The 18055-nt window shown below is 38.7% G+C and overlaps 1 protein-coding gene across 2 annotated transcripts in view; it reads right to left on the bottom strand.

Annotated features, from left to right (window-relative positions):
- The window catches only part of PDSS2 (decaprenyl diphosphate synthase subunit 2), a 113954-nt gene that overhangs the window by 10020 nt on the left and 85879 nt on the right, over window positions 1-18055 (bottom strand). For both annotated transcript variants that reach the window (XM_040059624.2, XM_040059625.2), the window contains exons 4-7: window positions 14915-14989; window positions 6752-6925; window positions 4551-4682; window positions 966-1001 (exon numbers count right to left, since the gene is read on the bottom strand). In XM_040059624.2, the coding sequence (XP_039915558.1) occupies window positions 966-1001; window positions 4551-4682; window positions 6752-6925; window positions 14915-14989 (417 nt within the window). The remainder of the gene's footprint in view (window positions 1-965; window positions 1002-4550; window positions 4683-6751; window positions 6926-14914; window positions 14990-18055) is intronic.

The raw sequence follows: 18055 nt of genomic DNA, 5'->3' as shown, positions 1-18055 counted from the left end.
TTCTAAGAGGAAGGAAGGGCAAAGAGGTTTTTTAATAATCCAAATTGCAATTTTTCATAATACAGAATAATTACAATAATCTGACCTGTACTTGTGTGTTAGCCTTCCATATGAGCAGCAATCAGAGCTGTAACACTCTTCAGGCCCCACTTCAAGAAGCAATTCTCAATCATGCATGTGCCTCAGTAATTTATATATTATTTCCCACTGATGGTGGAGATAACTGACTGGACTTCATGATCTGCTTAAGACTCAGAACAAGTCAGGCTCATGCTCAGCAAGCTGGGGACACAGTGTCATCTCTCTCCACCACAAGCATGCTATGCTCCAATATTTAACCAGAGGAACCTTGCCAGCCATCTCCTGCAGCCCTTTAAGAGTTTAAAGGTGTCCCAGCTACTTCCAGTAAAGCCACTTAGTTCAGGTCTGCCTTTATTATAGAGAAGTAGCAAAGACAGTGCTGTGAAGCTAAAAGTTGTAATGGGGACTGGAAGAAACCAAATTATTGTATGTGTACATTTTTTAAGAGATGGCATGGAAATAAAGAGAGATTAAAAAAAAAAATTAGCAGTGTACTTTACCAATAGAGAAAGACCACTGACAGGATCTAACCTGCAAATGACTCCAGGAAAAAAAAGACAGCCAAAGCTATCAGAAGCCTGGTTTGAAAATCGAGTTTGGGGAAGTAAATGGGAGAAATGACAGTAAAAATGATTATTCAATAACCATGTTATTAAATTACTATTATTAGATACATTATTAAAATGTTGTTATTAAACAGCTACATTGTATAGTTACAGTACAGCTATCTATTAGTAGCTTTTTAACATCAATAAATTCCCTTCATATACACAGACACAACTTACAACCTAGCTTTAATAAGAAAGTTTCTCTCAACTGTCAGGAATATTCTTGAAAATATTTAAAAAGATATTAAAAATTAGATATAAATGTAATTTACCAACCTTCTTATAGTCCACAATGTTTCCTTTTCCTTGTGCCTTAAAAAGAAAGAGATTTTATATCAGACGCTACATACTACAAACTAGAGTTGCAAAAATAAAGAATGCAATTAAATGAGCTCCTACTTTAAACATAACTTACTTTCTTTAGGAATCTTATACAGAAAACCCTAAAATACAACCAAATGTGTTACCAGCTTACACTACATGGTTCTGTTTCAGATGAGAGCTGCAGATACTCAGTGTAATTTTTAGGCTTTTTTATTATGACATGTAGTTAAAACATTTGGTGAATCCAAAATGTTTTGGTCTTAAGAAATCTTGCTGTTTGCATTAACTAATCTCTCCCATAAGATTCTGAAATAAACTATGCTTCCTATCAACAATAACAGGATTTACTTTCTTTAAAGAGAACTCTGTATACTTACACTGACTTGCATGAGGCAATAGTCTAGAGCTCCCAAAAGGAGCTGTGGGATACTGTCAGAGCTGTTACACCCAGGCTAGAGGTGCTCTTGATTTAAGCATCGGCATCACCTTTTGAGTAAGCAATAGATAAATACAGCCTGTAACTCCTAATACATTCAGAAAGAAACACAAATAAATTTAAAATTTCTTCTTGCCCAGATGCAGGCAAATATGTAGTCCAACTTCCTGAATTTTGTCACAAAATGATGTAGATGTCTTTCTCACTTGGTGGCAGTGCTCTGGCAGAACCAGAGCATTAGCACTTAACCAACCTGAAAACCCTTCCCTGAGAGCTGATCCAGATGTGCCATTATCACTTCATCCCACTCCAGCTCTTCTCTTTCCAGATTCATTGAGGAAAAAAAAAAAATCTCCTGTTTCTTTCTCTCTAGCTTCCTCAAGGGAAGACCTCAAACCTCAGTTCTTCTGCAATGTGTCTCCTGAAAAGATGTAGATCAGGACCACAACCTGTCCGTGTCCTCTGGGGACTTCAGAGATCAGCCCAAAGGAACAGACCAACTGGGATAATGAGAAGAGCTGAGACCTGCACTGAAGAGGAACACTATGTAGCAAGCACAACAAAGAGATGTTGCCAAGATGGCACTGACTTGAAAAATGAGTTAATTTTTGTAATGGAGGAAAAATGAAATAGAAAAAAGAACTGATGAGAGACTAAACAAACTGAACATGAAGGAGAACAGTAGATAACAGAACTGATTCCTCTAAAGGAGAAAGGGGATTGATCCACAAAACCCTTTTGCTTCTCCCTTTAGTCTTCTCAGAGCCAGCTTTTCTGGAATGCAGAAGAAAGAAGACAGCCTGATAGCATTTGGGAGTAGCAAAACCACTGCCAGTTACTGCTTCCTTATTCGTATATTCTCATCTTCTTTGATTTGTCAGCTTTTATTCACCTGATTGGATCTTACAGCTTCTTCAAAATATATCTAGTAGTTGTATGGTATATTAGAACACCAGAAACATGTTCCTTAACCAGGGATTGCCTATATGCAGATTCACACTGCAGCAGAGAATCTGACGTGTCTGAGGAAGATGCTTTTCAGCCGTAGCAATACCAGGAGAGGTGTGCTCAGTGTGCCTCCTCCTGCGCTTGTTCTCATTACCAACAGCAAGAATATTTACTCATGATCAGGTCCTGTCAAGCATTCAAGTCAATAGCTGTTGTGCTCCTCCAGGAAGCAATCTCATCCAATCTGTCTCCTAAGCCTTCTTTACTACAGCTGCACCATTGCTCTTTTTCTTTTATCCTCACAGTAGTACTTTGGCTCTCTAACTTGTTCTGACCCCCATCTCAGACACACAGATGGTTTTTTTACCTTTTACATCAGACTTGCTCAACTGGTTAAGCTGCTGACAGGGTGTGAGTGCACTGTGAGTGCTTTAGCTATCAAAACCATACAAATGACACTGCACGAGGGGGTGGCTTTCGAGTGCACCCTTACGAGCACTGCCAGCTGAGGAAATCTCTGCTTGAGTGCTTGGCCTACACTGAATGTCACATGGTGAATGTGACTGTGGATAATGTCTCAAAGAGCTTGTAGTTAATCAAAGACAACTTTCCTCTCTAAACCAACGTAAGTCAAGAAAGGTCACTGGACTTAGTGTTCCATATTGTAGTTGGTACTAGTGGTAGCATAGTAAATATCACGTATAAAGTATGTGTATAATAAATGAATGTATGAGGTACAGTAGTACCAGCAGATAGCAAATACTTTTGCATAATACATGTCACTTGGCACCCCCACCTTTTTCCCACAGAACTGCTTCATTGTTCCTATAATGCCCATTTTTGGTATGAAAATTTAGAAAGCAGACAGACGGCACTCCTGGAGTCCTGCAACCTCCTCTAGATTCTGCAGATGGGAAATAGTTTCAAAGCTTTTATACACTGTGCCATGGAAATGCCATTATTGTCCAACTGCAATATCCAAATCCATTTACATTCAACTTGCATATGAGCCTTGTGTTGTGACTGTTGAGTTCCAAAAAGCCTCATCATGCTTTATGAACTACCAGTCCCTAATTCCAAAGTGACAAGAGGTTTGCTTCATTTTAAGCACATGAAGCTTATACCCCCACTCTATACCACTGTAGGACAGTAGATTCTGCATACACCTCCCAAAATTTCATGGCTGAAGAGACCATGCCTCTCACTTGCAGTATGTGAAGGCAGGTGAGAGTGCAGAACTAGGCAGAGGTTTAGACTCCACATCCTGTATCTGATGCCTGCTTTCAAACCAGCAAAGAAAGGAGTCACCAGCAAGCACAATATTCTTGAACGAATATTCTTGCACAGAGCCAGCTTCTTATTGAAAGCAGCAGCCTTTCTAACAAACTGAACAACAACAAGCGTCAATTTCCAAACAGCAGTCACCACTGTTGTTTAGACAGACAAAACATGTCCAATTGATGCAGGAACTCAACAGAATGCTTAATTTTGGCCATTTTCGTGTTTCCCCCTCCCCTTTTCCCTTCTTGTTGTTTTCTACAGTTATCTACTTGTGCTTCATCAACACCCAGGAAGCTATTAATGGACCTGAATCCTGCTGTGGTGACAGTTACCATGTAGTTATTTTATTCTTATTGCCTTCCTCATGTAAAAATTAGAGGAAAAAAATAGGTAAATAAGAGAGTTAAGAACAAAGGTATCAGGCAGCTAGATCTCAAAACTATTTTGTGGTGGTCAAAAAGTCAAGCCCCACAGATCTTTTCCCTTCCATTGAAAATTACTACTCCCAGCGTGGTGTTGGCAGAAGGAAATGTGTGCCTACCTTTCAACCACTGTGATGGCTGAAGTTCTCTGCTTTCAGCTGACAGTGAAAGTAGCTTTACTAAGATGTGGGACCGCACAAGCAGCGCAGAGGAACACGTGCTCCACGCAAATGAATCTGCCTGTTACAGATATACAAAAGTCTGACAGAGCTTGACTGTCAGGTCCCTAAAATTCCCCTTGTTCAAGTGTGGATGAGAAAGGTATTAAGCACTGGAGAGCACAGGGAAACTGCCTGTTAATTTTTAAGTTCCTTTGCAAATTCAAAGTATAGACAGGAAGAAATAAACACATGGCAAAACCAGAAAATCCTAAACAGTGCTTTATTTTACCTCTCTAATCTGTTTAAGCCATGCCTCCCTTCCACGGAATTCCTGATGAAGGATTGCAGGAGCAGAATTCAAACTGAAGGCTATGGTGTCACTAGAACTTTCTCTAACAAATGGCTGCAGGTCCGAATGTAGCTGAAAAAGAAGAACACACACACATTCAGTCCCCAGGAAAAGTTGATACATATCCACCCACTCCTCAAATTGAGGTCCACGTCCTGATTCTACACCTACACAACACTTCCTACTGCAACACTTGTACTCTAGTTGCACTTTTTCAAGTTTTGGGGGAGGGATAGAAAGATGCTGAAAGCCTTGCAGTGGTGGAAAGATGTGGTAAAGAGAAGCATGTAAAGATTCTGCAGATAGACAGAGATAAAGGACAGCTTGCAGAGCTGGGCAAGCCATGGGACACAGCCAGGTAGGAGACTGTGGAGTGGCAAGAAAAAGAGAAAATATAAAGGAGAGAATGATCCAGTCTTTGGTGGGAAGAAGATCAGGTTTTAATCTGTGCAGGTACTACATTCTACTTTTGAGTACCTGAGGAAGCAGATACAGTGTGACCTTCCTTCTCACAAAGCTAATGCTACATAGCTAAGAGCTTTCTATGAAAATTATGCAATCCTTAATACACAACTATGTGTCAATGGTGAATATATTAATACTAAAGCATACACAAAATATTAAGGATATAACTGCACTTGAAGTAATTTACTGGTAGAATTGTACCTAGTAATAGCATATAGTGGCATTTCTGTGGCAGTAAAACTGTGCTTTATAAAACCACTTCCTTCTCCTGTAGGAACTAGAAACTCCATAGATCAACTCAGCTGAAGCAGATGGGAGATCTGTCTGCCTGTCTCAAGCTACCTCTAACCTCACAAGTGATGCAATACAGCAGAAAGCACATCTGTGTTTTCCTCTGGACTAACTCTAGCTGCAGACCCAATGTCTTCTAGTGGAGGTCAGAGACGTTGTCCAGGAAATGCTACTGCTGTAGAGGTGCAGGATGCTCCTGTCCAGATGTGGTGACCTCCCTCCTTATCCTCTAGCTGCCCTCCACAGCAGGTTATTCAGAGGGGATACGGCTCAGCCCATGCTGCTGTGGACAACCGAGCCGCACAGTACAAATCTGAGCATGGCGGCAGGGGAGACCCAACACATCACGTACAGACTGGGGAACGAAATGCTGCAAAGCAGTGCTGCAGAAAGGGACCTGGGGTCCTGGCTGATGACAAGTTGAATGTGAGTCAGCAGTGCCCTGGCAAACAGGAGGGCCAGTGGTGTCCTGGGGGGCACCAGGCACAGCATTGCCAGCTGGGGAAAGGAAGGGATTGTCCCACTCTGCTCTGCACTGGGTCAGCCTAACCTCAAATGCTGGGGGCAGTTTTGGGCACCACTACATAAGAAAGGAATTAAACCATTAGAGAGTGCCCAAAGGAGGCTACAAAGATGATGAAGGGTCTTGAGGGGAAGCTGTACACCAGTGTACTGAGGTCACTTGGTCTGTTCAGCCTGGAGGAGACTGAGAGGAGACCTCATTGCAGTCAATGACATCCTTGTGAGAAGAGGAGCAGCAGGCACTGATCTCTTCTCTGTGGTGCCCAGTGAGGGAACGGCCTGAAGTTGCACCAGGGGAGGTTTAGGTTGGATTTTAGAAAAAGGTTCTTCACCCAGGGAGTGGTTTGGCACTGGCACAGGCTCCCCAGGGAAGTGGTCACAGCACCAGGCCTGACAGAATTTAGAAGTGTTTGGACAATGTTCTCAGACACAGGGTGTGACTGTTGGGGATGGTTCTGTGTAGGGCTAATAGTTGGACTAGATGATCCTTGTGGATCCCTTCCAATTCAACATATTCTGTGACATGTTTCCTCCTGCAACTCCTGGGTTTAGAAATAATGTAGGAGTAGAGAAGGTAAAGTTTTAAGCTGCTGCAGAAAGATACGCTAGAAGGAAGTTAACAGAGTCTTTAACGTGATGAGCTCCATTGGCAGAAGTGTGATTTTGGTAGTTCATAGGTGCTGTTCATACCAACAGTTTCTGCAAACATCTCACTCCATACAGCAGTCAAATTTCTCAACAGTCACCTGCTGGCTAAAGTCTACAGCATAAGTCATGCAGTATATGACAGAGCTCCCAAGGAACACATCTTACAAGCCTTTCCTTCTACATTGAAGCTCCAAGAACAAAAGGAAAAGGTGTACCTTGTGACTCATGGACATATGCTTCCCATACTGGAATGCCATGTCCTGGATCTCAGCGCTGTGCTTTGCTAGCTCCATCGCAGCCTGGCAGCTCTTTGCCAGCAAGGCACTGTGTGACAGGAAAACCTGCTCCTTCCACCTAGATATGCCAATATCATCTGTGAGGCAGTTCTCCTGAAAATGAAACAAAGGCTAACATGAAAACACCAAAACTGCACGTGTCAGCTCACAGAAGTTAATAGTGCAGCACAGGTGAGTTATGTGTGGTAAGTAACAAGACAAACAAAACTCTGGGTGCTGTGGTGCCAAATAAATTCTTTCAGGGTTGAATAGAGGAAAATACCAGAATAAATATATTGGCAGCTTCAAACAAAAACCTTTTCCATTTTCTTCTCAAAAAGTACAATGCAAAATATGTGGAGCTGTCAACAGATTCAATATAAATATTTTTCTTAATTACTCTATCATCACACTGAACATTAACAGCCAACTATAGCCCTCATGAGGGACTGAGGAGAAAAAAAAACCCACAAGCAAAACTCCAAAACAACCCCAAAAGGCAACCCCCCCAGAGTACACCTGCACTTTAGACCCTTCCCAGTTACCAAGAACCAATAATCCCAAACAAACTTGAGAAGTCCCTACAATCTGTCCTTTGTAGTCAAGAAAAAAAACTGTAACAGGTGTTAAAAATTCTTATAGACTGCACTGAAGAAATGAAGGGCTGTGAGAGAGGACTTGTAGCTCTTCTACTCCCATATTAAGGGTGAGGAGCGACTGATAGTGTTAAAAAATAAATAAAGTTGCGATTTAGAAATGTCAGGGATTAATTAACTTTCTCAGAGGCTGATAGAGGCATCTCAGTTATGCCTCTACTGAACTTTCCTACCTTGACTGTAAGGTCAGAGATGCTCAACCCGTCTTAAAATCTTTTGTATCTGAGGTATCTATTTGGATTACTTTCCACAGTGTTTTAATTAACACAAACCAAATACTTCCTCCCAAAATCCAAATTCAGTTGCCATTCCTTTGACTCATACAGTGTTAATATGCCACTAATTCACTGATGTCTTCAAAGCTAGACATTACTTTAATCTGTCTCACATACTGTCATGCCTTTAGGTACTCTTTAAGGAGGGGAAGAAAAAAATCCCCAAACCAGAAAAGATCACAACTGTTTTGCTCAGAAAAAGTAAAATCAGTAATGAGAAGCTACAGAGAAAAAAAAAAAAAAAGTTAAAGCACAAAAATGTTAAAAATTTTGTAATTTCTCAGTTGAGCTAAATCCGTAACATACACTAAGCCAAAATATATTCTTTAAAAGAGTAATATAAAAAACCCTCTCATACAACAAACCTTTTCCCTCAAAGTGATGTCAATTAAATTACTTAGAAATGAGCAAGAATACTGTGTGACCCTGTAGTTTTCTAGCAAGGTATTATCTGTCATGAAATCAGTAACAAATGAAATAGAATCCATCCGTTGAGCTCTAATTTTCCTCCCTTATGGATATCACCCAGAAGTGCTGTGTTACAAGGGAGAGGATAATTTGAGACTAATGGAAAAAGTAGGAGAATTCTGCAATGCCAAGTAACACAGAGCTGTATCAAAATGCCTTTGCTTTCAGACATACTATTAAGTTATACAAGGAAAGTGAAGAACAGAGAAACCACATGTTTGCTATTATGCATATGACAACTTACAAAGTCAAGCCTAAACTTCCCTCTGTTTCTGTATTTTTGTTTTAATATCTTAACTCAGCCCAGAGCATGTGCAAATTCCCATGACTGGCAAAATGTCAAAATGAGCATTTAATTCAAGTAGTTTCCCATATATCAAGTCTCTTTTTTTCCGTTTAGATATAGGTCAATTTATTTTAAATTTAAAATCAGGAGCTGTTGGAAGACGAAACACAATCTTTTCCTTAACAACCAATCTGCTCAGTGAAAAAACAGTATTTACTAAAATTCTCTGGATGATACTGAAAATTGGCAGTGATTTTTATAATTGTTTGTTTTACATCCAAATAAGAAAAAAATACTCTAGAAAGGTATCCTGAAACAATTTTGAAGTTAACAAAATCTTTCAGAAGACCCATGTTGAAAATGATTGCTTTCTGGAGTCCTTGAGCAGCAAGAAAAATTCAGATATTATCCAATATCTACTGAAGGAACTGAAGAAGCTTAAACAGTCATTGCTACTCAATGTATAGAAGAAAATTAATGCTATGACTTGTTACAAAAATATATCCCTAAACAAGTTTGAATTTCATTAACAGGATTGAAAACAATGACAGAAAAAGTTACTGTCTGCTACGTGAACATTATGTAAAAGCTTCAAGCATCTAAAATGAGCATCTAACTTCAAAAAATCCACAAGAATTGAAGATATATTTGAAGATTGAAATCTTGAAAACATAAGTATTGTAAATCTCTGGGCTAAAGAAACAAGCCAGTTGTAAAAAGGCGTTATGTCCATATGGATGTGCTTTAGCATATGAACTTGCATGCCCAGAATATAGCTGATTTTAATCACAGAACTTCTTATGACCACATAGCCATAAAGCTTCTGCTGCTTAAGACAGAGGCAGGCATATCCTTTCTTCAGCAAAGTTTTCCAAGAATGCCATTTTTTCCCAAGCTTAAGTCTCATACATAAAGTGCCAGCCAACCACACCGCATTCTTACGAGGGTATGTAGGACAGTATTAAATAAACACTATTTTACAAACTAGTTCTAGATTGCAAAGGCTATAAAATCTGATATCATGACAGCTCTTACTACTTCTAGAGAAATTTTCACTGCTTTGTAAGCTTTGCTTTGTTAAGAGTGGGTATAAAAGTGGACATTAGCTGGCCCAGAAGGCTCCTAAGACTTTCTTATAAAAACCTCTCCAAAGTCAAATGAATTCTAGTTGTAGTTGACAGTGCTCAGATGTTTGATTAACCAATGCCAAAGGTGTTTGAACTGACCTCATTCAAACTCTGTCACCAAGAAATGGGTGCAGATCACAAGCACCCCTGATGCTGTCAGGGTGGCAGGTGGTGGTGGATGAAGAGAGCTGAACCCTTCACCCATCAGTGGGTGAAAACAGGCAACTCCAGAGACAGTTTGCATAATGTCAGCATGAGAGCACAAGGAAAATATCCAAATCCAGCTCTGTTGATCATCACTTCCAATGGGAAATGAAGAACAGCTGAGGGTGCTCCCAATTTACTATTGGCAAGGTCAGCTACGGCTTTGTTAGAAATTGTCTAGTTGAGATTTTTTTTTCTTTTTTAAGAAAACTACTTCCATAATTTAAACTGTGTTTAAAACAATCACTTCAGGAAACAAAAAACTTTTAGAAAATTAAATTGTGGGACAAAAAATGCAATCATACCCATCAGGAAGGGCAGCTCTCAGTGACAATACCAAGGATCCCCAGTACAAAAGCAACACTTACAATAGCACAGTTTGATTTATCTCACCAAAGAAGATTCTTGTATGAGGCTCAGCCAAAAATGTATTAAGGAAATATGAATGAAAAACATTTCTTGAAAGTGCACAAATCCATTTGCAAAACCAAGAAGGAGTAGAACTCGGAGACTTTAAACTTCAGGTATAGCTTGTAACAGAGCCCTTCATTTATTTCCATACCATGGCAGCTCTTTCTTAACCATCTGCTGTTGCACAAAATGATCCAAATGTCTGAATCATTTATATCAAACTTCAGTTCAGTTCTCAATGGGCAAATAATCCACAGACCAACACAGAAATAATTTTACACTGCATATTCAAAGTTTTAAATTAGGCAGTTGAAGAACTTCTATTTTACCCAAATAAAGTCCAATGCAACTATGAATCACTCTACCAGCAGCAAGACCCTGTGAAACATTTTACACATGGTTCACATAAGCTTTCGGCTGATGTATTCATATTTGCTGAACATGACAGGGCATGTTTTATTGGTCGATTAATACCTGTCTTCACTGCTTTTGGAGGAACAAGGGTGTCTGCAAATGGGTCAATAAAGCAAGCTACTGACTACTTTTATCATGACACTGTGAAAAAACAACATCCAGGTTTAAAAGAAAAGTTTGTAAATGATCATAAAGATAAATAACTATTCACATCTGTTACATTTAAATCTCTCTGGAAAAACTTAGTATTTAAAAGAGCAAAAGCAGTAAATAAATAACACTGGCCTTCTTTCTAGCTATGCTCTTTTTCCCCCAACACATTTTCCCATTCTTTTCACGGATGCTTTTTACTCAAATTCCTTATTTTATGCTTTTCTTTTGTCTCGCAACAAAAACATTTGTTTAAAAAAAGTGAAAACTCTGGCTCTGCTGCCATGCTAAAAGGTGGTTTACAGGACCCAAATTATATTTGATTTACCTCCTATAGTAAAATTATAAATGAATCCCTTACTTATAATACAGACTCACAGCAGTCCAGTTGATGGACACATGCAGTATTGCAAAACATTACTCCTCAAAGCAGGGCCAGGGACCAAACATCAAAGAAGTATAGGCACAGCTCACTGCATGTCGCCCATCCTTTCCCAGAAAATAAACTAATTTTCATTAAAAAACCCTACAGTGGTCTAAAATAAATACCTGTTAATTCGCTGCTTGATACAATGAGTACTTGCTACTAATGCCTTTATTGTTTAAACGTGTTTAACATATCAGTTATGCACAACTTTCACAAAATTGCATCAAAAATTCCTAACAGCTCTTCTGGCCATCAGTGGAACATGTTGGGAATGGTCCTGTCTTACATAATAGCCCCACTTTAACACTATAGTGAGCTTTGCTAATGCACATTTATCATCAGCTAAATATTCTGAAGACAGGAAAAAATTGCCAAAACCCAACCAAGTTATTTCCCCTCAAAGTCCCTCACACTTTAAGATTACAAGAGGATTCTGGAAGGTTAAGCACAAGAGCCAACACACTGAAGCCCCTCTTCTGATTCTGCTGTTTAACCTTGAGCTTCCTTCTATCTTTTACCCCTGGTTCAGTGAATTGACAGGAATATTAAAGTAACCCTCCCCAGTATTTGTTAAATCATCTGTAATATTAAAAGAGAGGGGGTTTATAAATATGAAAAGTTTTCTCTGAGTTAGTAAACATGTTAGAAGCCTTCAGCCTCCTAAAAGTTGGAAACAGAGACGCAGAGCAATGGGTTTTTGCTGTTAAAAATAGAAAAACACGATCACAACTGAAGGCCAGACTAGACAATTTTCACCTTTTCACCAATTTGCACTCATTTAGGCAGAATTTTTACTCCCAAATTAGACCTAGAATTAGGGAAGGTAAACGAGAAGAATGTCCTTCACTTGCAGAATTTGGGCTGAGTGGGGATTTAGCACAGAAAATTGCAGTATCACCCCTTTCAGCTCCAGGTATTAGCTTAATATTGCTAATGAAATATCTTAAAGCACAGCAGCTGTTTGTTACTTTGAACATGAGTGACAAGTCTTAACCTTCAGGCTGTGTCAAGCCTACACTCTGTAGTTCGGATTGTCACTTCAAATAATGATGAAAAGTTAAATATTAGCTTTTTCTTTCCTGGTTTCACACAGATCTAATGATTTACCTATGCAGAAAAGATGAAGAATGATCAAACAGAATGTACTAAAATGGGACAGCTGTAGGATTGCACGTGGCTGCGCAGAGGGAAAAAAGTGGTAATGGAGCTGTCAAACAATTATATCCATTATATGTATTCAGGAGTAAATCAGGTCAGTCTTGTTAGGTCAAATGGCTCTTTGAACTTTCCTACTGGGTTATCCAAATGAGGAAGACTGAAACTTTTTTTGGTAAACACGATCTTAGGGTCTCAGAGAAGAAAGGTTAAGTTTGCAGAGATATTTTTGGTTTTTTGTCTACCATTCAGGTAGACATTCAGCAAAGTTCAAAACAACCTGGTAAAAAGTTAGTTTATTTTATGGTACTAAAGAGTTTTAAAACAACTGCATTAAGGACATTTAACATATGAAGAAGAGTTTTCTTGCCTCAGGTTAAAAAAAAAAAAAAAAAAAAAAAAAAAAAAAAAAAAAAAGTGAGAAGATATCCTTTTGCTTTACCAAAAAATTAAGGCATTTCCAGCAATGAAAATGCCATTACTAGCATCCCTATGCCCTATTCCTATAAAGAAAAATAAGTCTGACATTTGAGATTTAGATGTGGAGCAGATTAAAGGATTTGTCTTACCTCTGGGAAATGCAGTTCACAATTTTGTTTCAATCAAACTGCAATTAGGGAAAGAGGGAAGATGCACAAAGGACACAAATAAGACAGACCAACAATCGAAAAAGTCTATTTGCCAGTCTTTGCTAAAGAGATATTCAGGACATGAATGGGACACTGCCTCAGCAGAAGACTGTGAGGAGAGCAGCAGGGATATGTCTCAGCACAATAAGGAACTAAATTTCTTAGAGAACTAGACAGAAAAAATTAAAGCAGGTGCCACACCTTGTTGTAGGTTGCATCAGAAGCCACACACTACCCATTTATAAAGACTGAACTTCAGACACTGTCATGTAAATGTCTCTATTACAGCACCACACTAATTGTGTTTTGAGTTAACTGGGTTCCCCTTAGGAAGGGTACAGTGTACTTTCAACTCTCCTTAGACAGAAATAGTCACTGAAACAAAATAAGTCTTTGCTATTTGTAACTGGGCCAGGGCAGGGGAAATGTCATGCAGCTGCGCTTAGTTTATCTCACACTTCCCCTTGCAATCCACACGTGCGGAGGACTTCAGTAAGGCAACAGAAAATACAAAAAGAATAACTAAGAGAGAAAAGACTAAGATCTGCAGTGGCAGGAACCCAGTGAGTCAACAGGATTTCTCATTTGCAGAGGGGCCATTGTTTCAATAAAATGCAGTTTCATCGCTGAGATGAACCTGTAGAACCTCTACACATGAAATAGTAGAGAGGAGATGAGTGTTTTTTAAATATACCTGCAATCTATTTGTACTTAGAAATCTGCTGGAACACGGAAAACAACATTTCAACTATTCTTGGCAAAAAATCTCAAAGATGCCATCTATTTTAGCATATCACCCTGGCACTCTCCACCTGCCCATTGGTGCATAGGCATCAGGGCAGACAGGCATCTACTGCAGCACCAGCCCATGAGAACAGTATTTTATCACAGTATCAGTTTTGTTACATATGACAACACAGCCATAGTAAACCAGAGCTCCAGTTTCAGTGCACAACACCTGCTGAACCGTAAGATTCAGGTCTCCAAGGCACGTGAGACAACGCCAGTAGAAGTGAATCTATCTACCCCAGTGGATTTCAAGATCGATACTCACGTATACTCAGTGCTCAGCAGTGACTGAAAACTTGCTATGATAAAACCTGTAAGAGGTCATGGCAACTTAAAATTACCGATTTTATTGCATGTGTTAAGACACAGTCATAGCAAATGAAAAATAATCTTTTTGCTCTAACATGCAAGACTACTTCAAGAATGGCCTCTAGAAATTCCTTTAAATATTCTAGTAAAGATAAAAATACCTATAGCTAATTTGACCAATTTTCATTACCATTCTTTCCAAACAATAACAAAGAAAATCTGCAATTGCCTTTGACGAAATACAAGATAATTTGTTGTGAAATGCTGACAGCTATTATCTTGGCCCTTGCTGACTTCTGAAATATGTGCACAGTGACTTCTGATGGAGAAGAACACAGTGCTACACTCCTACCACTCCAGGACAAAACTCAGAAGAAACAACATGTTATGAGTTCGGGAAGAAGCACTCTGTAAACCTCTTTGGGCTTGGAAACAAAAGGTTTGACATGGAAATATTAATGACGTTGACAACATTGTAACGAATACCTCTAACAGAACCTTGAGTAGGAACCTCTGGAAGCATTTGGGAAGCCTATAGTAAGATGTGCCTAGAGCTCCTGGTAATTACACATTGTAGTATTTTATTAAGCACAAAAACAAAACAGTTCCTCCTTGAGCATTTCTAGAAATTTCTGTCAGAGCTTCCAGGTGTCATAATGATGTTACTTCTGAAACCTTCTAAGACTAACAACTCTTCCTCCCTCTCCCTCCTTTTAAACAGGTGGAAAAGCAATTATATTTACAGTAGTCACACATAAATATCACCAAATGCCTCGGGTACATACATTTAGTGAAATTCTTACCTCAGATGATTTTGAGTTTTCATAATATATCCCTTGAACTAAGTCACCAATAGCACTTGAAATGAGTTCCACAACCTGTAAAAGAAAAGGAGAAAAAGACTTACATCTTAAATTATCACCAAATTGACTAACAAAGCTACTGCCAGATTTCCAGAGAGATAAACTACTAATTGTGAAAGACTGTAGGATTTACTGAGATATATTCTGTGATATGTCTCTGCTAAAACCTCTACTACAGTAACTCTTCTATCAAAGTTTTAATACAAATGAAAAACAAGACTTGTTTTTCCTACAGTGTGAACTATAGAGTGTATTCTCACAAGGACGTTCACAGAACTAATAAATCCCAGTTCATGAATATGAGACAGTACCTCATCTGGGCTTTGTTTTGTTTTGTTTTTTTCCTGCCAAGTAAATACTTCACAATACCTCTCCTTGGGAGCTGTTAAAATTCTAATCTTCGTGGCTAATACAGAAAAGTCAGAATCCATAGAAAGGTAACCTTTCAAACGTGATCATTTGGTATTCGGGTGCCCTGGGAATGCACTGTGGATGTATTTAGTGCATGGCCTGAGGCTCAGCTGTACCACATACACTGAAAGTCTGCAACACGGGAATGTTTAAATCAGATTTATCAATCTGTATTATCTTCAGGGTTCAGACTTTTTATTTTATTCAAGCGAAGCCTAAAAATCTGAACTCAATCCAGAATGTAAAACAAGTAGTCCATGGTCTCCCTGGAACTACTGTAAAATTTGAAGTTGTGCACATGAACTGTCTTAATTGGAACAAAATACTCAGAGTTATTGTAAAATTAAATGCAGGCATTTCAAATAAGCACACCTTAAGGCTACCTCTTTGGTTGCTCACAAAGTTTTAATTTCTTGAATGCTTAATTTCCTATGCGTATGAATCTGTATCTGATTCCTCTTTTTGCTTCCTAAAATTCAATGTAGTTCTTATTGAATTAAAAGATTTCGTTTCAATTTTTATCATTCTTGTAACCGAAGACAAGAAGTCAAATGATAAAAGCCCTAATGGAAAGATATTCTAACATTTAAACATGCTTTATTTGATAATAAACCCACATTTGTATGCTAGTTTTGAGTACTAGCAGAAAGGTTGTGTTTTCTTTTTTTTAAACACTGGTTCATATACATATTCATATACACACAGCAAGCGCTAACTTTAGAAATGGTGCTGATTAAAAGTCATGGTTTTTCTTGCAATGCATATGGGTTAATTTGCAAGACCTACAAAAACAGCCTGGAAAAAAAAAAAAAAAATCACATTGCCCTTTAGGAAACTAGACACCGAAGAAATATTGTAGCAATATGAGCTTTGAAGGAACTGAAAGGACAATGATCCTACAGTGTTACCAGATGTGTTGAGTTATTTAAGGGGGGAACAGAGAAAATTTTTTTTTTTTTTTTAAACAACAACCCTCCCCCCACCCTTCATTTTTTTAAGGTATCAGATAAGCCTTATTCCCAAATCCAGGAGGACTGAGTATCGCCAATAGGTCTATGAAAGTCTGTAACTAAATGCCCAGGATCAGATTGTATTACAGTTTATACAAGCAACATCCCAAGATTCTTCTGATGGCTAGGACACATAATACAGATCAATCACTCACTCAAAAATGTTATGGTTTGTGAAATGGTCTGAGCTCAGAGACTTACACTGGTAATACGAAGAGGAATTTACAAAGACACAGAGTCCTACTCTAAATGTCAAAGTGATAGTATGAACTTTTAACAATGCAGCTGGCTCTGGATAACTAGACCTTTTCCTCTCTTGCCTGAAACTCTAGACTGAGCAGGACCCTGTTTTGAGGTTTCTTTTTTCCATCTCTCCTCCCTCTTTTTAGTGCAACTCTACTCTCAAAGGCAATTTTAACTGACTTAAGCTTGGTGAAACATTTGTGAACAATTGTACATCTTCCTCTCTGAGTTTATAAAACATCTTAGGAGAATTACACATGAACTATTTAGAAGAATCCTTATTATATTAAATGCCATTTAGTGACATATTGAACACTATATGTTAGTGAGAATTTAGTATCAATATTACCTCCCTTCTTTCCAAATAAATATATATATATAAAAAGAATACTTTTAAGGCAAATGTAAGGCTATACAGATCACTACCAGGAATGAAATTCCAGTTTCAAGAGCACAGTGGGATGCTTGCATGAGGCTCTGTTACCTCACCAACCCTTAATCTGATCTATGAAAAGTATCTCCTGCTTAACATCAGTGGCCTGGGGTCCTGAGCACTGGGGAAAGAAATGAGAAACAAGGAAACCAGGCAATTTTCCTCTGCATCCCAAAACGACAGAGGAAGAAAAATTATTATGGATTCAGTAGGAATCATGAAATGATACACTGTCTAGCTCTTATGTAGCACTTTTCATCAGAAAAATTGAAAGCAATCAACATCTGTTAAATTTATTCCCTACTGTTTTATATAAGGGGAAAATGGCAACAGTGAACTGATTTTTCCAGAAAATCATGGAGTATGCCAGCGTAAAAGCAGAAAACAGTATCTGAGCTGTCTTCATTCTCATTGCTGCCTTTCTGCCTGACCAGTGCTGACATTTCTGAGATGCAAGTCTGAGGAGAAAGAAAGTTAGATGAAAAATGAAGTGCTCTCAACTGCTTCTCTTCTCATTTGACAGTTGAGCTCCATTTTAAAAAGGTTCAGAGATGAGAAAAGAGAAGAAAGGATTAGTGAAAGGATTAGAAGAAAGCAAGACAGAATTAGTGTTTGAAAACCGCATCTTAAAAGAGACCAAGGGCAGCCTATTCATAACTTCTCTTCCCACTGTTTTCCACTCTCCAACATGTTTTTGAGAAGTCTGGTCCCTCATAGGTGCTCGGGATGAGCAGGAGCAACCACACATTTACAGAAAACAAACTTTCACTCTATTTTTCATTTTCCACTCTGCATCAGCATCTTCCAAAGTGTTGTTTTCTGCTCCTACAGTGTCCCCATGACTGGCTACAGCCCCAAAATGACGCATCACTTGCAGGTGACAAATGCACATTTAAACGCGTTTTGCAATAGTTCTGCCAGTGTTTTGTTTGTTTGTTTGTTTTTGTTTTGTTTTTCCCTAGGGAGGCCTTAGTCCTACACTCT

This window comes from Hirundo rustica, chromosome 3 (genome assembly GCF_015227805.2).
Source record: "Hirundo rustica isolate bHirRus1 chromosome 3, bHirRus1.pri.v3, whole genome shotgun sequence".
NCBI classification, from domain to species: domain Eukaryota; kingdom Metazoa; phylum Chordata; class Aves; order Passeriformes; family Hirundinidae; genus Hirundo; species Hirundo rustica.
Note: the sequence above shows the minus strand (reverse complement) of the source record. Positions and strands in the feature narration are given on the sequence as shown.